The 23,134-nt window shown below is 33.0% G+C and overlaps 1 protein-coding gene across 1 annotated transcript; it reads right to left on the reverse strand.

Annotated features, from left to right (window-relative positions):
• Positions 1-735: 735 nt before the first annotated feature.
• Positions 736-22,781, reverse strand: LOC143234909 (5-hydroxytryptamine receptor 1E-like). The gene is made up of 5 exons (XM_076472605.1): positions 22,656-22,781; positions 16,193-16,306; positions 13,156-13,332; positions 6,015-6,088; positions 736-1,702 (listed from the first exon to the last, which is right to left on the reverse strand). Exons 1-5 carry the CDS (start codon positions 22,779-22,781, stop codon positions 778-780), a joined length of 1,416 nt encoding a protein of 471 aa, XP_076328720.1. The 3' UTR covers positions 736-777.
• Between the last annotated feature and the right edge of the window lie 353 nt (positions 22,782-23,134).

The raw sequence follows: 23,134 nt of genomic DNA on the forward strand, positions 1-23,134 counted from the left end.
TGTTACAAAAGTATTGAAACAAGATAGTTAAAACTGCAAAAACTGAGTTAGTTAAAACCAAAAATAATCCCTACCTTAGCTCAGACTAACATGGTTATAGTGATTTCTTAAATTAATAAGCAAATATTCTTTTGTATTTTTCACTTTATTGTATCTATATACAAATAGAGTGCAGCAATTAATATCTAGAAATACATTAAGCTTCTTTTCATTTGGTTGAACAAGCTTGTGCAACCAAAATAATTTAATATTCACGAAAGTTTTATGATGTTTTCTTTAAATTCACATGTTCTCTCAAGTTGAGGCTCAAACCTGTGATTGCATGAACTTCATACTATGGTAATTCTTTAGAGATACAGAAAATAAATATAACTTTCAATGTGAAGGGGAAACATAAACGTGTTACAGTTTAAAAGTGATTTAATTTATTGTAAGGCCATAAATTGCAATAAACTTAAGCAAGAGAAACTTGTAATTCTTGATAGCTAAGTTATTTTAAGCTTTGAACTCTTCAATACAGCCTGTAAATAATAGAATACAGTTGATACGAAAATTACAAATTAATAATAATCGTCTAATCATTTAAATATTTAAAGATGAAGAGAAAATGTTGTGTTCAACATAAATATGTGCGTGTATTTGTATGTGTTTATCTGATTTATTTATATATGTTTCCTAACAGGAGAGCTGAAAGGGTGAGATGTTTATCGAAATTTCGAAGAATATTTAGTTCGGTATTTCTGTATTCAGATTTTATAGCCACTAACTGGAAATGGCTCAATGTAAAAACTGAGTTTGTGGATTTGAATTAAGACGTTTCATTGGTATTCGTTGAACCCGAGAGGCTGATCGTGTAGTCGAACGGTATTTTATTTCTTGCATTTTCCTGCGAAGTGTCTTGTTAAGCAACCAGTAAACAACAGGATTGATAGCACTGTGAGCATGACCTAGTAGCAGTGTAAACGGGAGATATTTAGTAACAATCAATATATCAAAGAGATCTACGTAAGATGATATGATGTTATAGGGTAGCCAGCAGGTAACGAAACACAAGGTCATTCCCATCAACAAATAAGCTAATCGTCTTTTAATCCTAGGGCTATAAGATCGAATTATGTTTCTTTGATCTGTTGACTGAAGTGAGCAACTTTCGTTTGCTGAAGACGTCCCATCTGTTACGCATATATTCTGAAGCCTACTTTGAACTTTCCAAATATAGAATTCTTCACTGTATCGTCCGACATAAGATTCCGTATTTTCTCTTGTCGGAGGTGGTGCGTTCTGATGATGGGACATTATTCGGAAGGTTCTTTGACGGATGTTGTTTCGGTTAAGAAAAGAATCTTCAGCAGATTTAATAGTCCTGCTAATCGAAGCCTGACAAATCAACAATATTACGCAAGGCAAAGCGTAAACGTTAATTAAAGTAGCAATGGTGAAGATGTGTTTCAAACGAGGACTCCAGTGTTCAATGCAAAAAGAAACTTGCAATGTGGGTACTTCTAAAGTTTTTATTTTCCTCACAAATATGATCGGCAGAGAAAATAGTAAAGCTATAGTCCACACCATTACAATCAATATGCTAGCAAGCCGACGTCTGCTTATCTTCAGAAAAATTTGTGGATGTCGAACTGAAATGTATCTATCCAAACTTAATGCTGTCATCGATAAAGTACCTGCAGTGACGGAAACACCTGCGATTGAAATAACAAGTATTAATTACTGAATCTCTTCAACATGATTAACATATCCAGATTTTATTGTTATTAAAATGTTTTAACCTTTCCAATATTATGTTTATTTAACCATTGATTCTGAAGCTTTATCTGAATTGCAGATAATCTATACTTATTTGTTCAACTCTCGAATTCGGTATGTTTAACTGTTTACATTCATGACACTAAAATAACATGAAGAATATTAAAATAAATTGGAGGAATTCCTGTTTATGGTAAATTATATATACATTCTATACCCTCCGAGGGTGCTCTGTTAAGTGATATTTTAAATCGTAACACTCAAATTATAAACTTAATATTAATTACTGGATCTTGATTCCTTTATCACATGAGGTTTTATTTGCAGTTATAACTTTCAAATCCTTCTATTTTCGACGGTTTGTTTTTGTTTTTGAATTTCGCGCAAAGCTACTCGAGGGCTATCTGCGCTAGCCGTCCCTAATTTAACAGTGTAAGACTAAAGGGAAGGCAGCTAATCATCACCACCCACCGCCAACTCTTGGGCTACTCTTTTACCAATGAATAGTGAGATTGACCGGTACATTATAACGTCCCCACGGCTGAAAGGGTGAGCACGTTTGGTAGACCGGGATTTGAACCCGCGACCCTCGGATTACGAGTCGAACGCCTTAACACACTTGACCATGCCAGGCCGTTTTCGACGGTCCATACCTGAACAAATGCTTAGCAGTAATGTAACTCAATTAATAAATTACGGCTTTGATATTACACTGGTTATGTTTACATACGATTTGGTACGGCAATATTTCAGTATGGACAGAAGCAGTCGAAACAAGTAACAATAAAAATTGCAAGTACGAATTTTTCATCTTCCGTAAAACACGATTAAAAGTACTTCTCCTACGATAACAAAATTTTAGCAAAGGAACATTTAGAATCGTATGTTTTTCTTGGAAAACGTGGAGATAATGTAGGTTGTCTCAAACCACATTATTCTTTATAGGTTAATCTCTTTTTTCGCAGTCTAACAGAGGTTATAGTTCTCTTCTTTGTCTTTCTTTCAACAAAACTAGGTTAATGATTTGAATAAAATGTTTAAGTATTCAAGATATTACTATGATAACTAATAGTTACAGTAGCTTTGTTCAATATTAGGCTCGATATGCTGATTGGAAGGATAATGAGAACTTCTGGTCGTATTGGTACTCCAATGCTCAGACTTTACTGAATAAAACTAAAGCGTTACAATACAATTCTGGTACAATCTTATACATAATAATTTCAGTTATGGGACTTACTTCGTAATTACCCCTTAGATTACTATCATATTAGCAGATTTAGCAGTAATGCTTAGTAAGATAAAAGACGAACTGAGCTGATATATTGCTCATTGAACTTCATGTTTCGATTTTCTTTTCTAAACTAAACCAACTTGTCTCATGTTAATGATAAATCAACACATTAATAATTATTACAAAAGCATTTTAGCATTACAGTGTCACGCAACAGACATTCGGAAGAAATATTTCTTGCTGCAGAGGAGTATTTTTACGAAACTGGTCCATTTGTCTATCGTGTTGTACGATCGTATTTGAAAACCTAAGGCCTCGCAGCTTTCTGGCACAAACTTTTCTTTGTTTCTTTAGTTGTTATGAATATTTTCTAATGTTTGTGTGAAATTAAGCACAAGGCTACACAATGGGCTATCTGTGTTCTGTCCACCATGGGTATCGAAACCTGGTTTCTAGTGGTGTGAGTCCGCAGACATACTGCTGTGCCACTGGGGGACTCTTTTCTAATGAAAAACATATTTCATTAACAACAGTATGCCGAGATCTAACCTTCAGGGCTCGGCATGGCCAGGTGGTTAAGACACTCGATTCGTAATTTGAAGGTCGCGGGCTCAATCTCCGTCACACCAAACATGATCGCCCTTTCGGCCATGGAGGCGTTAAAAGTTACGGCCAATCCCACTATTCGTTGATAAAAGAGTAGCCCAAAAGTTGGCGGTAGGTGGTGATGACTAGCTACCTTCTCTCTGGTCTTACACTACTAAATTAGGGACGGCTAGCGCAGATAGCCCTTGTGTAGCTTTACGCGAAATTTCGAACAAACCAACCAGCCTTCAGAATAGTTTATCTTATTTTTCACCTTTTGAGTTTCTCAAAACTTACACTTTATCCAGGTTTCACATTTATATTTCTGAATGATTTTACTTAACTCTAAATTATATTTCTTGCTGCTAGAGGCATTAAAAATATGTTCTTATTCATTTGTAATGTAAAGGAGAAAGCTCTTTTAACTTGATATAAGTCATCTTTAAAATGGTATACTTCCTTTAAGGAAACATAAGTAATATCCATCGTTCTAAATGCTGATAAACAATAAGTTCTTTGGGAGCAATACTGTTTTTGTTTTGCGTGAGAATTATTTACACTTGTTAACAATACCATACCTACCGTATCAACTTAAAAACTGAAATAATACAAACATGTTTAAATTATCTTAACATTAGCAGAAGGACAGAAGATAGTCATCATATGTTTAAAAATAGGTTATGGAATAAAATACCTATATCTGAGTTAGTTCATTATTTTGTTATAAGTCATTAAACAGTACCGTTATAGTTGTTTCAAAACTTTTAGCCGTATTTTTTCTAAGAAATAAGACGGTCTTTGTTTAAGAATTACGGTAGAACAAACAGTAACTGAAGAAGTAGAATAAATAATGATGTTCAGAGTTGAACTGTACCACTACAATCCATTAGGAAAAAAAGAAAGGGCATTTATTGAGAATTTTTCTTCAATACACATTTTGAAGTTTCATAAATAGTTTCGCTTACACTATAGTCTTAATAAATAAAGATGTGAAAAGTGTATTGTTGACTTCTGTGTTGGTTGTTATTGAGATGACGTTTCGGATGCTGTTGTGAATTCTTTAAGTGCGAAGTGAGTATTTAACGGTTGTGTTCAATAAGCAATGATATCAAACACATTCAATACTCTACCTCAAATTCAATTGAAAAAAGTAGATAATAACCCAGGAAAATAATATTTATATAATTATTTCCTTGTTATGTCTTCTTTTCTCAGTATATCTTTGTTTGTTTTTGAATTTCGCACAAAGCTACTCGAGGGCTATCTGTGCTAGCCGTCCCTAATTTAGCAGTGTAAGACTAGAGGGAAGGCAGCTAGTCATCACCACCCACCGCCAACTCTTGGGCTAATCTTTTACCAACGAATAGTGGGATTGACCGCCACATTATAACGTCCCCACGGCTGAAAGAGCAAGCATGTTTGGCGTGACGGGGATGCGAACCCGCAACACTCAGATTACGAGTCGCACGCATTAACACGCTTGACCATGCTGAGCCCTCCGTATATCTAAAATAAAATAAGTTGTAGTGTGAAAAGATATTTTAAAAATTTTGTATTTTCTGTAACTGCCGCAGGATGTAGATCAACTCTCATCATTGTAGTGGATTGTACCATTGTTTGATGATGTATTGTTGCATAATTCTTCATAAACAGAAGCACATTCAACAAGTCCCAGACCTTACCTTGAAGATATGTAAGTATCTTACATAAAGATTCTCCCAAATGCCAAACAGTGGTGATGCTGGTATATACAGCCATTGGGCAGCATATCAAAATGACCATCAAGTCTGATACACATAGGTTTAACAGCATGCTGTATCTTCTGCGACTCGAAGGGTGTTTTGTTTTGTACACAAAATAAGCAATGATGGAATTTCCTGCTAAACCTGTGAAAAAGAGCACTCCGTAAAGACTAGCCAGTACCAACACAGAAGTGTCATCTATTCTGTACAACTTTCTTTTGAGTTCCTCGAGTGTATCTTCCCAAGATGCAACGCTGATATTTTCTGTATTATTTGATTCCCAAAATACTTTGTTAAAGTTATTGATATCCGTGAAATTGGTGGAAACGTTGACGGCTAGTTTCAGTTTCGTCTGATCCATTGGCTTTAGTTAACCTAATGTAGCTAGATAAAAAAGATTATTTCGGTAATTAGCATTACAATAGACATTACAATATCAAAAACAACCCGTAATTTCTACAAATTGTGAAATAAAATATCTCGCATCTACCTGTTACATAAGTATGAGTTTTTGTTTTATTTTTAGATAGAAAATAACAAATGATCAAAGGAACTAATCACTGATCATAACTCAAACTTAACCACTTAAATATTGCAGCTAATTTGAAATGTAAATCCAACTGGGAAAAAGCAACAGTTATTAAACTTAAAAAAAATATATATATTGCCCTGAATTATCATCTAGGTACCTTTACCCTATCAGTATTTTTAGCTCTAGTTCCAATAATATCCGACGAGATTTGGCTAATTCAACAGTTCCAGGTTTATCCTAAATCATCATACAAAGATTATTTATGCTATTTTACCTTTGTTAAAATAAGTAAATAAATACATGTTACATAACAGTGGACAAATTTTTCATTTCTTCATAAGATATCAGCTTTCACTTTATCTTTTTATGTATAATAGATATTCAAATGTAGTATTCATTTGTGTACTTTACTCCATTATAATGAAATATGAGCGAATAACAATTCATGTATAACTCGTTCCGTAAGAATAAGAGTTCAGTTACTTTAACAAAATAGGACTGTGTATTTACTGTAAAAAAAAGAATAAACCAATTGAACTACCTTATCAAATAGCGTTTAGACAAGGTATTAGACGTGGGTTTCAGGTCTTGTAATTTGTCCTGCATTTGTTTATGAGATACTGTTTTGTAATCTCTGCTGAGTTCATGATCAGGTTTCATAAGATGAATGATTCAATTGGAGTTCTTTAGTCTTTAACGTTGACATGTTCCTTTTTACTTTCATTTTAGTTAAACTGTATACAAAATACTTAAGAATTTTTGTAAACTAAATAATATTAATAACTCAACTCACAATAATTTGGTATAAAAACGGCCATTTCCAAACTTCACTCGTATTATAATGGTTGTACATTTTACTTTTTCTATTTGAAGCATTATAGTGGCTATACCTAGTTCAGGAATATGTAATAGTACTGCTTTATATGTATTAAAAACAAACTTCTGGCTTAATGTGTGGTGTTTCAAATGCTGAAATATCAGTATTCTTATGTTTCTGAAAACGTTTAAACACTTTTACGTTACATTAAAATAACAGCTTCATGCTTATTTTAAATTAAAAGGAATAAGTAGGTAAAAGCGGCGGAGCTTTATATCTTCTTCATCATCCTTATCGGAGAGATAAAATGCGTTGTAAACAAAGATGGACAAGTTACATTCGTACATGTTATCATCAACTAGAATCTGACGTCTGTAGCGTATACAAGTACTAGGCAAAAGTGTTATGATAATGTAAAATATTGTATTTCAGGCTAATTTCAAAGGACAATGGAACATAAATCACAAATAAAACTTCAAAATTTTATTAATCTTTATATTTAGTCAATTAAAAACTCACTGGAAGTTCTTGAGTTTAGCAAACAGTTAATATTTTGTGTGTCTTACTGTTGTGTTAATAGCTGCAGATAGCTTTTCAGGCATTGTTGCAACATATCTAACCAAAGTGCCCTTTGAAATTATATCTCAAATGTCGCTAATATACTCTATAAACTTTCTTCGGAAGTAACTTTTAATTTGTCAAGTTTCTATCAAATTCCATATCTGCTCAATTGGGTTAAGATTGAAGCACAGTGGAGGCCTTTAAATCATTTCAATGATTCCAATAACTTCTTCCTTATTAAATAATTTCTGCATAGGTGAAATGATTGTTTTGGTTCATTATGTTCTCGGTGGTGAAATCTTTTAACACTAATACGCAAACCACTGGATATACGAATCAGTATCTGATGGTAATTGCGCTGGTCCATCTATTTTGTAGATATCTCCTGACGGCTCAGAGTTACAACGCCTCCAAACATGCTTCATGGTGGGTGCTATGCTTTGAAGTATCTTTCACCTTTTTCTGCCAGACATACAACCAGGACCAAATATTTGAAACCAGATATTTCAAACTTGGCATCATCCGTCCATAACACCCATAAAATAATATTATTTTAGTATCTATGTTTGTTTCAGTTTGATATATATTTGGAAATGTGTGTACTTTATATTGTTAAATATGTATTGCACAAGTCCCAGCTGTTTTTAAACTTGTAGAAAATACCCGAGAGTAAGAATTAACGATACATATTTTACCTAAACACTAGCGTATCTTCGAATATTGTTGGGCCAACTGAACTTTCTAGAACTTTGCAGTCGTTACAGTCATTATACGATAAGCCTTGGAAGCTATAATCGTTACAAACGCTTATTAATCGAAAAATTACAGATAAGTGATCAGGAATATTTATAGATTTCAAACATTAGACAATTCAATGAATTAACATCAGCCGTTAGTATTTCTATGAGGACATTAAATATCTTTGTCAGAGAAAAGTCAGCTTATAGACAGCATGAGGCCAGCCATTCACTGAGGTATAAGAATATGAACACAGAACTCACTCCTCGTGAACCGTCGATAAAATATTTAGTTCCCGTTGTTGTTGTTTTTGAATTAAGCACAAAGCTACACAATGGGCTATCAGTGCTCTGCCCACCACGGGTATCGAAACCCGGTTTTTAGCGTTGTAAGTCCGCAGACTTATCGCTGAGCCTCTGGGGAGCATTTAATTTCCGAGCAAATTGAAGACTCAGTGTAGTTTGTAAAACTTGTGTATATAAATCATTATTTGTAATAATAGTATTATAAATTGTATTGTTGTTTGTTTATTAAAATATATTTATGTGTATATCAGTCTTATTAGCAAATACTATAATATTAATATTATATTACAAATCTCGACATTATATTGACTTCTAAATTCAAACTGAATTTTCAAGTTATTTAAATTCGTATTACATAACATAATAAATCAGAAACACTAATAGGTAAATTATAATACATAAGAACACTTTTTTGTCATTTGATATTTGGTCGTTTATCTTATGCTTGAGATCTGTAGCAATCTCCCTTCTGTCTCGAAGGCTGTATAAACAAGAATACTTAATATCAGTATCATTGAATTTTTCCTTTCTTATTTTCAAATTTACCTGTATCAGTCTTACGATCTAAGGTGTACTAGACAGTGTTCGGGGAGCAGTTCAAGTCTGCAGCAATTTGTCGAAAGTCCAATCAACATCATATGCAGCTTTTATACGAACTCTCTGCTCTACTGAAAATTCTCTACGGTTTTTGGACCATGGCATGAGAACAAAACTTTATATATATGTGTACATATACACAGTATTAAACATTGATTTGTCAGGCCTTATCAAACAGATTTCTTCCAGCATATACAGTATTAATGATATGTTCTTGTCAGTTTCTGTCTATACAGTTAAGACACTGCATGGAGTATAAGTATCATGACAGTTATTTCAGACCCTGAATTTGAACAGTATGTTCTTTCAACCAGAACTCTTATGGCATGTCCGCAGTAAAAGTATATGAGAATTCTACAAAATTATAAAACTTTTTACCTCAGTTCATTGAGCTGTCGACAGAGATCAGTGAAGTACAGGGTGTTCGGAAAGTCATTGTGCACGTATGTTTATTAACAGACGTGTTTCAATATAGAATACAGGAGAAAAATATGAATAACAATTATAAACAATGTTGAAAGAGATCCCCGTTGACATCAATATAGGCCTGGATCCTTCTTATTTTGTTTCGAAACACCGCTATCAATTGCTGGCTTGAAATAGACTGAATAAAATATGATTACAAAACTGCACAGTGACTTTCCGAACACCCTGTATTACAATAGTGTTGAAATTTACATTCTGTAATAGCGTGAAAAAAATTAGCTGCATAAAATGTAAATATTGACAAAATATTCTCTTTTCCTAATAATTTTGAACAGCACTGTATACAAAAAAATCCTTTGTTTGTATTTTTGTGTGTAATTGATGTCCACAGTCAATATGTTACAAAAGACAACTTAGAGGTTTTAGAGCATATGAAATGAAGGAAACAGGAGAGAAATGTTGTGTTGAAATAATGATGTTCATTTATATTAGTAACTCATAACGGTAATTCTTATATCACTTCAGAAAAATATTATATTTAATTAACTTTAAAATAATTTATCATATTAAACTATTACATGTGTTATAGGTAAGAATTTAAATAGTGATACAAATAAAATGTTCATCGTGTTTTGTTCCTTTCCTATATTCAAAGTAAACAGCTTAGAATGATAAAATGAAAAAAGCGTAATCAAATATATTTAGCATATAATACAGATGTCTGAGGTATAAAGAAAAAGTACGATAACAAAATAATTCAACATGCAACTTATTGTAATAAAATCAAAGTTGGTAGTCAATTGGTATCTACATTTATAGCATTAATAAAAGCTTTACAGCAAATATTTAATAATTAGTTAGCTAGGACGCGTTTTTTTTGGTTTAACTTAGTATATGATGATTGGTTAAATGAAAAACATGGCCTATTTAATTAATGAATGAATATATACTGTAAAATTCATATCAGTGCTATAAGTGTAGATTTTTATTTCATTCCTATAAGTCTCATACTCAATCGTTTTTTTGTTGCAAAAGTAGTTGCAAAATAAACTTTGCTTCTTTAATTCTATGGGTGAAGCCTGTCAGTAGCCTTGAATATTAAACACTTCAGACTGTCAGGCATTATTTCTTTGAAATGGTACGTTTTCAAAATCTGCTTTACTTCTACATTGCAACACAGCACTTACTTTGCAAACCACGTAGAATTGGTCATTTCAGAACTGACCTTCGAATATGTCTACCTTGATAAATTGTGTGTTGTGATGTCAGTGTCTGCAAGGTATTATAGAATAAAGCTTTACATTTGAACACGTGCTGTCACAATCCTTTTTATTTTCGAAATGATATTAAACTGTCGTTAGTTCGATAGTCTTGTGTACTTATTATAGAAACAACATTTAAAGACTTGTATGTATGTTTCGTGAGAGACAATCTGAAAGTTCTAGTATTTGAAATAATAGCATCAGTATGCCATTCATTTATTGTATTTAGTTGTAGAGCAATAAATTATTTAATGAATTAATTACAAATTATTTAATTAATTAGTGTTAAGCTTTCTTTTCAGAAAGAGTTAATTATTAATGAATTATTGCAAAGAGATCTTTTCATGACTGTTTATTTGTAATTCAATTAGAGCTAAGTATCCCTTTAATGAATATATAATTAATTATTAATTATCGATATGATGAGGCATGTATTACATGAGTAATAGCCGCCTGTCATACCTGTCTAGAAACACTCTCCTATTGACAAAACTCGAAACTATGTATGTCTTCTTTGATTACATCACTCCCTCTCTCTTCCCTCCCTTAAGGCAGCCAATCAGCATGAAGTAGCATCCTTTGAGCGCGATAGTCAGACCATTACTACTCGTGTAGGTTTTTGTCTTAATGATCCACTACCATGAGCATTGATAAGAAGCATTTGTCACTGTTTAACAAAACACAAAATATTGACATTTGTCTAATAGAAACAATAAATGAACAAAAACGTTGATTTCCATTAGTTTGTAGATATATCAAGTACTGTTTCGTAAAGTGTAAGGTTTACAACTCCCAAAGACTTTTGTAAAGTAATAGAAATAAGTGATATTGCTTAATGATATATAATAAAAACACTTTAGATTTTTAAACATGACCAAGATAAAATAAATGTGTTAGTCATATAAAGATATGGTACAGAAAGAATATATAAATTATATAATATAGGCAAACTTTGTAAAAATGGAATTAAAAGTTAAACATGGACAAAAAGAGGAATACATGACTCCTTTTTTTATTGCAAATGGAACAAGTATGAACATGAATAGAAAAAGAGATATATGTTTCCATATTTTAATTGTGGAAGTTTAATATCTTTTCAGATTTTATATGAATTCGATTTTTTTTTTCATACGTCTATATACAGGTTAAGTATGTTGTTGTTATTATTATTATGATTATGTTACCAAGTCCATTCCTACTCCCTCTGATGACCACACATTTTTACATCAGCCCTCCTGTGTAGTTGACATTGCAAAGGACTCCGTAGTAAGGCTTTCATGTTCAAAACATACCTTGCATGTTTTGCATAATTAATTTAAGATGATTTTTCAGCAGTCTTTACCGTCATGTTTTTTATAGAATAATGCAAACATCTTTTTAATTTTATGGTTGCTTGAGGAAAGCTATGGTAGCAACTTGTGTACAAATAGTTTGTGTCACTTTTCCAGCTGGAGATCCTTCATCATTATGTTGCCTGGAACACGTGGACGACTTTTTCCATTGATTTTGTGTTCGTGGATTCTCACATGTTACAAAATGCCATAATTTGTTTATAATGATGAAGGTACGACTTATCTCAGACTTTTTATGGATTGCTTTGATACCCTATGTTGATTCAAATTACTTTGTTTTTAGTAAGATTAAGTACAAGGGATGTCATATGTATTTTAACTTGATTTGTTTTGTTCATGTAACATGTTTTAATCATATTAATTTAAGTACATTATCTAAAAAAGATAATAAAGGAATGATTTCATTAATGGTAAACGTTATTCTATTTTAATTTCTGTGAAAGAAATTAGAAATTACGTGTAATTCTACTATATCAATTCAAATTGTATGTTCGATCCTCTTGATGGGCAAAGCACAGAGAACATATTGTGTAGCTTTGTACTTAATTTCAAACAACATATCACTTTAATACTTCATTTTCATTCAACCAAATACAGCAACTCATTTTAGTTTTCACAAAGAATAGTTTGATGTTTCCTTCACCTAGGCATAGCTAAAAATATTAAAAGTGATTTTTAAAAACGACTTTAAAGACTATAAAAAGCAAAAACTACAATAATATCACAAATCATTAGTCAAAGAACAATGTTTTTCATTACAACCCCCCAACACAAACCCGAATATCTTGTTTGTTTAATATTTTCAAGTAAATTTGACAGGTATTTATGTTTCAATGATACGGCCATATATGTAATTAACTAAGACACGTCTATAATTACATTCTTCAAGAATACTTCAGCGTTCCAGTTGCGAACACGAACACTCACATTTTTTTAATTGTCAATAAATAACATTTTTTCTAATGTTACTACGAGTACATAAACGTACATTGAACCTCACTGTAATAGCGTATGCTATAAAAAATTAAAAATGACCATAAAGTTTATTTCTATGAGTGTTGTTAACCTAAAACAAAAACTCGTACAGAAAGGTTCAGTGCACTGTTATTAGTGCTGCCGTGGAAAGAAAAGTTTCTAAAGAAATATCAATGTATTTTAACTGAAAAGTTTTACCGTTTAGATAACACAATTTAGATTGCTTACATACATATATTACACATTTTTCTTCTAAAATCTTGTCACATACCTCTGTTAATAGAATTTTGGAGTTCTTTCCTTCAGTGACAAATATAACATCGGCTTGAGTTTGTCGTATTGCAGGAAGCAAAGAACTAATGTTTTGCTCGGAATCTAGACATAAATAGAGAGTGAACATCCTTCGCTTGTTCACGCTGATAGGGTAACTAAGGAGCAGCCTCAGTGGCTAAGAAGAAGAGATTGTGAACTGATGCTCGGTCAGACATTAACGTAGCTTTTACATTGCCGAAAGAAACAGGATAAACTATGTACATATCAGTGGTTGTCAGACATGAAAACCAATCTTGTCAAACTCGATATCTGTATATACTTGATGACGAGAAACCCACTTGAAATAAAAATGTATCTCAGAACGATATCTGTATAGTTTGTTTTTGGACGATTGTTACCACTTTAATAACGTAGTTAAGGATTAATTAACTCTAAGGCCTAACCTAACAATTTATTGAATTGTGTGTTGGATTTTGATGGTACTTATCACACTTTGTTGTTCTTCGAAGCCACGAGTTTTTATGCGATAATAAATTGTATAAGATAAATATTAGCAGGTTTGTACATAATGGAATAAATTAAATTAATTTATTTTTTCTCAGCCATAAGCACAACTGATTCATTTATTAAAATTCTTTATTCCTTTATTATCCTTTCTTAGTGCTGTAAAATAAATATAATTAACTAGTTTTTGTTTTCTTATTTATTTTAACTCCTTCGCTTTTCGTCATTAAAATTAAAACATTTTTGTCCATTTGATGATTGTCGGGAAATGTTTATGATAAAAGCATGAGAACATTTTCTGTTTGTTGTTTAATGTTTAGTGGTTTACAGCCTCGTTGAACTTTTGCAACAAACTTTGTGATTCATTTCATTACATTTTATCGTGAACAATACGAAATAAATTTCAAAATAAGATGCAAGAGTATAAGGCCAAGCATGTCTAGGTAATTGAGGCGCTTAACTCGTAATCTGAAGTTCGCAGATTCGAATCCCAGTCACACTAAACTTAATCGCCCTTTCAGTCGTGTGGGAGTTATAATGTGCGGTTAATCCTACTACTCATTGGTAAAAAGAGCAGAGCAATTGGCTGTTGGTAGTGATGACTAGCTGCTTTCCATTTAGTCTTCATGATCAAATGGTTAGGGCGCTCCAGTTGTAATCTGAGGGTCGTGAGTTCGTATCTCCATCACACCAAACGTGCTCGCCCTTTCAGCCGTGGGAGCGTTATAATGGCACGGTCAATCCCATTATTCGCTGGTTAAAAAAATAGCCCAAAAGTTGGTGGTGAGTGGTGATGACTAACTGCCTTCTCCCTGGTCTTACGCTGCTAAATTAGGGAAGGCTAGAGCAGATATCCCTCCTGTAGCTTTTCGTGAAATTCAGAAAACAAACAAACAATAGGAGTATAAAAAATAATGTAAATCAGATACTTCTGAAAAGTTTAAAAATTAAGGAGATTCAAATCTGTTTACGGCCTGTCAAAAACGAAAAGTATGTTTACCTATACAGTAACATCATTGTCACTGATATTGTGGTATAACAAAATGTCTAAAATGATGTCGACGCAGATTATACGAGCTGGTAATAGTCTTGAAAATTTTTACATGTTCTACAGTAATTTCTATACGCTGAATCCAAAATTGATTTCCCTTTTTCTCCATCAAGCTCATATTTTTCACAAAACGTTATAATGCTAAACATAAAAGAAAGACCACAACACGTAGTTTTTGGCAAATAGAGTTCATTAATACAGTACATAGGAAGACAGACAAATAAATTCTCCGTTAAAAGAGATTAAAAAATGAGATAGAATTAATAATGGCTATGGTTCCTAAAAACAATGTTTCGTTTGGATTATGAGATTTTGACACAAAGCATTATTACCTAAATAACTTAAAACAGCAATTGTGTAGTATATATATCTATACAAATAAAAGGTTGTTGTTATTATATTGAATTAAGCACAAAGCTACACAATAGACTATCTGTGCTCTGGCCTGGCATGGCCAAGCGCGTAAGGCGTGCGAATCGTAATCCGAGGGTCGCGGGTTCGCGCCCGCGTTGCGCTAAATATGCTCGCCCTCTCAGCCGTGGGGGTGTATAATGTGACGGTCAATCCCACTATTCGTTGGTAAAAGAGTAGCCCAAGAGTTGGCGGTGGGTGGTGATGACTAGCTGCCTTCCCTCTAGTCTTACACTGCTAAAATAGGGACGGCTAGCACAGATAGCCCTCGAGTATCTTTGTGCGAAATTCCAAAACAAATCTGTGCTCTGCCAACCACAGGTATCGAAACCCGGATTTTAGCGTTGTACAAATAAAAGAAATACAATGTTAAAATAATTGAACATTAAATGAGTTATTAAAACAGAAACCAACCATATAAAATACTACATATTTCGGTGGTGTCATGTTTGAGAACACCGAAACACGTAGAGACTTATCTAGGGATGGTTCTTGTTTGTGATAAATTATTTATTGTGCGATTATTTAACGCTTACATATTTACTCCGAACAATCTTTTAAACGTAAATTAAAAATATGAAACAGAAATGTATAAATAAAAGAATATATACAGTGACCCACCATCGGCTGGTCTAAAGGCTCATAAAGTAATGAAACGGGTTACGATAGGCGTTGAAGGTATAGAACAGAAAACCTGTTGCAAACAAAGAGTATATATAAAGAGAATAGTTTTTATTAGACCCGTGGCTGACAAATAAACAAAAAACTCAGTCAGTCAGTCAAAAAAAAGTCAGTCTAACAACATCACCGAGGCCATCAACATATATCATAGTGACAACATGAAAGTAAGATGTAGGTGGTTGTGGTTTGAATGTGAAACTACTGACAGGCAACTCACTTGCAGAAGAAACTTATGAATCTTAATACTATAGTTAATGAAAATAATTGTAAGGATATGTAACACCTTCTTCAATTACTATTAAAACAAGATGATAAGTGATTGAACAGATTCAATATATAAAAACTTCTTCACACTTTGCTCACTATTAGTCACCTGTCAACCCTTTACCATGATCAAATACTTGAAGTCCAAACATGGAGAAATCAATGTTTTAATAGCACCATTGGAAGCCAGTTTATCTGAAATGTCGACAAGCTTATTATCCTCAGAAATCCAGAAACCCTGAACAGAAAATAATATAAAATGGATTAGTCACTTCTAAATATCCAAGAGAACAGGACGATAAGTAAAATTAAGTGATCCCACAGTCTTGAGAGAGTAAAGCGAGTCATTTTGGTTGGAAGAATTATTATATTGCTTTGTTTATAAGTGAGGCAGAGTAAATAAGATTGCATACAGTGGATCCTGTGAGAAAATCTTCTGTGTGAAAACATTCACTACATAGAGCCACTTGATTGTCAGCCACAATCAAAAATTAAAAAGCAAAAATTGCCCAAAATGTGACGTATGTAATTGTAATAAGCACTATACTACTTCTCATAAATTTAAAAATTTCTCATCCTGCCAAATGAAGTTTAAAAAGAAAATCAACATAGTTAAGTGAGAAGGATGATATAATATCTAATAATGTATGTCATTTCGTATGACGTGATGTTTTTAAACTAGGATCACCTTCTGCTAGAGAATCATGGGAATATGATCATTGCCTCACAAATTATTATCCAAGTTTCAAGAAGAAGATGGAAGGAGAGAAGATGAATGAATTTACATATCTATAGTAATAAATGTCATAAATGCTTCATGGAAATAGACGGTTGTCGTTGCTTAGAGCAAAGCCATTTTGGCCACCAATATCACATTTTTTCGGGTGCAACAAATAATAATAACAATGTCCTAATATAACAAATTAATATTTATAATAAAAATACGGTATTAACGCATCACTAAATCTAGGGAATATGAAAAAAAACGAATAGATTTAAAAACACCTATATCCTATAAAAACTTAAAACAGTGACAAACCAGAAAACGAGGTAAAAAGCATAATAGGAGATGGTGAGCATGTTTCTGCAATCTCTTTTGTTCTTTGTTTTTTATTAGTAAAAGAAAGTTGGTGTCCACTGACCTCACCAAACACTGTATCTAAAATTCAATGATTTTTATCCTTTTTGAATTCAAGGAACCTGTCTTTCGTCAAATTTGTATTACAGTACTCTTCACAGCGCTCATCGCAAATAAAAAAAATACTGCAATACTATATCAAGAAGATTTTTAAATTAACAAACTTTAAAAAGTATTATTTAAAAAGTACAGAAACAAGTTAAATCAAAATGCAAATATTATATTTTCAAGCCTACAACTAGAGACTAAAAATGCAAACAAACTTGGAGGGAGATAGTGTCGACAATATTTTCTCAGCCAAAAAATCTATATTTTGACTTCGTGTACAGAGTACTTTTAAATTTGTTCTTGGTTGTAGGTCGAAATTATGAACCTTGCATTTTGATTCAATTTATGTCTGTACTTTTTTTTACAATTTTCCTACCTTTTTTAAATTAACATTTTTAAGGCTTTTCTGTCCATTTGTGCAGGATACATTTTCAGCTACATACGTACATATGAGTGATACATGTTTTCAAGAGTTTATTGCTGTATTAACAACTTTTTTACCTGATTATTATTTACCAAACGACGTGGTTTTGTGCCCAGTTTTGAGTAAACATTTATTTAACAAGCGTCGAGTACAAAGGATTTCGCGCCCGCCTACACAAGGTCTATCTGAGTTAACCGTCCTTAATTTAGCAGTAAGCAGCTAGTCATCATTACTTACCACCACCTCATGGCTTTTACCAATGAATAATGGAATTGACCGTCACATTATAACGCCCACACGGTTGAATAAAGCGAACATGTGTAATGCGACGGGGTTTTCGAACCCTCGACCCTCAGATTAGGAGTCAAGCGCCTTAACCACGTGGCTATACCGGACCCGACTACTAAGGAAACCGTATATACTCTATATTTATAACAACGTAAATCAACTTTCAATGAGAAATAATACATATTTTTTTTAATACGTCATGGATATCCACAGAGTTTCATGTAGTATATCTGTCTAGTTTTTTGGTGGACAGTATCCAGCTGGTTTTGCTAAAGGCTTACGAAACAAAATTATAAATTACAATAATAAAATAACACTAAAATATGTATTCTCAACTTCAACAAAATACGGAATTCAATATACTAAACTGCCACTAACAAAAATAGTGAAATGTAATATGGTTATTGATTACTGTAAAAAACACACTGAAATAGTTTCAAAAACCCTCAACATGGCAGTTTTCAATTAATGTACTACACGTTGCACAAATTATTTTCCAGTTAAAGTGCATTACTAAGACTTTAGGTTTTGTTTTGAATGATTGAAATTCAAGGACTTGGAGAAATTATTCAAGGTGAAAAACGAAGGCATTTAAATTAATTTTACAATTGCTCTTTGGAATACTAAATTCTGCATTCATTACTATTGTCCAGGTTTCAGTAAAATATTCGTCGCTGTTTTTTTTTCTGTAGCAACTTGTAAATCTATAACGATAAGGCGAGTAACACTGCTATAAATGTACATATTGTTTGCTATAATAAAACAAAGTGCATTAATCATTGAATGGCTACTGAGAGCTTATGTTTGCAGTGAAGAAGAGCTTAGATGATCTTAGTAGGTGGAAATCTCTACATTCGAGGATCAACTTAGAAATAACCCTGCAACATTTGAAACAATTTATTTAGTAGCTGTGCATAGTATTTGGCATAGAATATCCAGCTGTTTGGTGCTTGAATAGCTTCGGAAGAAGCTTGGCCGGTAGCCATGAAAATCATCAATAATCACCATAAAAACAGTTTTATAACCTGTGTTGATGTTTTAAGTACGTATGCGTAAGTTTGAATAACATATTTTAAGTTGTTTTTTTTCTTTAAGGCTTAAAAATGATATGAATAACAACATAAGATAATGTTTCGGGACAACATGAGACCTATTTGTCCATATTGGTTGTTCCACTATCTAAACCAAACTCAAGCTATTGATAAACAATTTAAAACATAAAAATTTTAACGCCAGCTTTTACTATTAATATATTTATCAAGCTTTCTCTAAACTCATTTAAATTTACAACTTCATGAACATCCAAAGACAACCTTTTCTAAGGTTCGTCATCCTGTTAGAAAAATACAACTGTTTCAGCTGAAGATGACTTTTACTCTGCCAAAATTTATAGTTATATACTATTGTCCTATTATTTTCACTGTTAAATACGAAAAAAACTAAACATCAACACTATCGATTTCCTTTACAATCTTAAACACCTCAACCAGATCCTCTCTAAATTTTGTTGTTTTCTTTTGTAGAGAAAACAATTTGAGAAATTTCAACCTCTACACGCATGAAAATCCCTCCATCTAAGGTATTATATTAGTATCCCCCTGTGAACCATTTCCAATGGTTCGATATCCTTTCTAAGATAAGGAGCTCAAGACCTAACATGAAATTCCAGTAGTGACATATACCATAAAATTATAACCAATTTAAACTTGAATTCAATATTTCTGTATTTACAACCTAACATCCTATTTGCTCTGTCACTAGCAACAGCACAATTCTTCGATGGCTTAAGAGACTTATCAACTATTACACCAAAATATATTTCTTTCATGGCACTGTTAAGGTTATTTTCATCCAATTCATTCTTATTTTTAAAATTACGATAAAGCACATGCATTATCTTAAAACCCAGTGTCATTTATTAGCCCAACTCATTAGATGATTTTAATTATTTTATAAATCAGTAGCATCCTCTTTACAGCTAGAAATATCAAGACCTCAATACTGTTTGCAAATTTAAGTAACTTATTGACCATTCTGTGACCATGGCATTGATGAATATTCAAAATAGAAAAGATCCTAAGACTGAGCTCTGAGATATTTATTCAGTTTGACTGAGCTCCATTTGTAAATATTATCCGTTTCCTTCCATCCAGCCATTCTTTTATCCAACTTATCTCACACGTCTTGGCATCTTGTCAAATGCTTTCTAAAAATCCATGTACAACAAATCCATAAACTTACCCTAACCTACATAAGCAGAAACCTTTTCAAAGAATATTAAAAGATTTATAAGGCAATAGTTTTGCTTTATGAAACCATGTTTACTGTCCAATAAAGTTCTAAACTTTTATAAATGACTTTGCAAAAAATCTTTCATCAGAATTTTCAAAACATTTCATACAACTGACGTTAGACTAATGGGCCTATAATTTTTATAATCTCTCTTAGAAAGAGGAGCAACATGAGTTAACTCCAATCCTCTCGTATCTACTCAATATTTAAGGACAGACAAAAAAGAGTAACAAGTGTCACACATATCCAATCTTTAAACTCCTTCAAAACTCTTGCGAAAATATCATTTGGCTCAGAAGCCTTATCGTTATTTAAACTTTCCTTTCTTTTTTTGACTAGCTCACAATTAACGAAGTCATCTTGCCTTGTCTTGTTTTTAATTATCAATTGTTCAAGGTGTAGAATTCTGTTTAAATCTTTGTTAGTAAAGACTGAAAAAAAGCAAAATTTAATAACCTTTCTACCTCATAATCTTTCCTTTTGGTCTTACCCAATTCTAACTTTTTGTTTATTCTTATTAATAAAGATATAAGAAACAAATGAATGGAATTTCAATTTTGTCTAACAATAAAAAAATCAACTTTTTTGCAATTATCAATGTCCGACCAGTTTTAGTCCTTGAGATAAAAGGTATTAAGTGTTGTTTCAAGTCTGCTTTTGAAGATGGTTTTTGTACGTTTAGTTTGTTTCGAATTTTGCGCAAAGCTACAAGAGAGCTATCTTCGCTAACCGTCCCTAAGTTAGCAGCTGTAAGACTAGAGGGAAGGCAACTAGTCGTCACCACTCACCGCTAACTCTTGGGTTACTCTTTTACCAACAATAGTGCGATTGACAGTCACATTATAACGCCCCCACAACTGAAAGGGCGAACATGTTTGATGTGACAGTGATTCGAACCTGCGACCCTCAGAATACGAGTCAAGTGCTCTAACCACCTGGTCATTCTGGGCCTTTAATGTATGTTCTATTAGCATTTTTGTGAACTTCTTGTGTGATCCTTATTATGAAACGCTATTGTGTTTCATGATAATTCCAGACGGATTACGTACTTTTAATGCAGTTATATACTTACACATATACATGCAAGGTGTGAAAAGTTTCTCGAGCCAATTACTTGAGCAATTAGTAAAAGTTTACATGTCGTAAACACGTTTTATATCTGTAGATAGCCGTATATCTACAGACTTACAACACTAAAAACCTGGTTTTGATATTGTGATGGGCAAAACACACATAGCCCTCTGTGTAGCTTTGAGCTAAACTACAAACGGATGAAACAGTTAAAATAATGCAATAAGTTGTTATTATGTTGTGTAATTATAAGACCCACTATACTAATAAAGGAATATGAGACAGTCGGGTTGTATTTATATGACTAACACATAATTCAGCATCAGAATCAATTGGAGCACCTCCAGAAACCCAGTAATGGCCATGTCTCGCGTACAAGAATCACTAAACAACGTCTCAACATGGAGCAACAAGTGGAGGGTCGTGTTAAATCCGACAAAAACACAAGCAATCACCTTCTATAGAAAACTAAAGAAGCAAAGAAAAAATCTAGGAAAAATAAATCTATCACTTGGAAACACAACCATCAACATGAGCAAAAACATCACATTCCTTGGCGTCACTTTCGACACAAAACTAACATGGAAAAAACACATAAACAATATACACTCATCAATAAGAAAAGGATTTCATATCTAAAGACTATAACTGGTAAACAATCAAAATGCGCACCGAACACCATTATACAAATATACAAGGCTTACATCCGTCCACTAATAGAGTACGGATGTCAAGTAACATACAACATGTCAAACAACACACTCCAAAAAATCCAAGTGCAACAAAACAAAATATTAAAATCCGCATTCAGTTTACCATCTTTTACACCAACAAATTATCTACACCAAATTAGTAATTTACCAACTATAAGAGACAGAATAACAGAACTTTCTCTGAAATATTATCGAAAAGCAGAAAACAGAAACAAACTAACGGCATCACTACACAAATTATCAAGTGCACCAACAAAATACATATCACCATACAACATATTTCAAGAATCACAATCCACTCAACAAAGAGTTTAAATACATAAAAACTATGTTATTAACATGAATTCCTTTTTTTTCAGGTACAGGGCACACGACAGGCAAAACTTTCGGCGCCTGTCGTGTGAAAGTGGTTTTCTCGGGGTACTCCCGTTTCCCCCCACATCAAAATCTTCAGGCATTGGATTTCTAGATCCCAGCCCAGGCAACCTTTTTGCCAGACCCAGAATCGGGCCGTTTGATTTGATCTGAACTTGAATGAATTACATTCATGTTCACATCTACCCAACTTTTCTTTTCGAGACAGGTCCCGACCTTTCCTTCTTTCCACTGCTACCTTTGCCTCCATGCTGACATTTTGCATTCCGCGGAACCACTGGATATCTGTAGAGGAATCAGAGAGTTCTGCAAAATCCCGGCTGAGAAGCACTGCTCCAGATAACTGTGATTTACTACCAGTCATTTTAAAATTATTGTTAGAGCCAATGATAAGAAAATAACTTCATATTAGAAAAATAAAAAAAGTTTAGCAATAAATAATTCGAACTTCAAATAAAATAAAGTAAATAGCACCACTGAATTAATCTTAATAGTATGGATACTATATCTTCATTCTCTCTTAGTGGACCCGGCATGTTCAGGTGGTTAAGGCACTTAACTCGTAATCTGAGGGTCGTGGGTTCCAACCCTTGTCACCCCAAACATGCTCGCCCTTTCAGTCGTGGAGGCGTTATAATGTGACTGTCATTTTCACTATTCATTGGTAAATGAGTAGCCCAAGAGTTGGGGGTGGGTGATGATGACTAGTTGTCTTCC

Source organism: Tachypleus tridentatus, chromosome 12, assembly GCF_004210375.1.
Source record: "Tachypleus tridentatus isolate NWPU-2018 chromosome 12, ASM421037v1, whole genome shotgun sequence".
Lineage (NCBI taxonomy): Eukaryota > Metazoa > Arthropoda > Merostomata > Xiphosura > Limulidae > Tachypleus > Tachypleus tridentatus.

Coding starts and splice junctions, on each gene's coding strand:
- LOC143234909 (XM_076472605.1), bottom strand. CDS start 22,781: ATGACTGGTAGTAAATCACAGTTATCTGGAGCAGTGCTTCTCAGCCGG. Junction 16,307..22,655: donor ATGTCAGCATGGAGGCAAAG/GTAGCAGTGGAA, acceptor TTTTCTGTTCAG/GGTTTCTGGATTTCTGAGGA. Junction 6,089..13,155: donor CCAAAATTCTATTAACAGAG/GTATGTGACAAG, acceptor ATGATGATTTAG/GATAAACCTGGAACTGTTGA.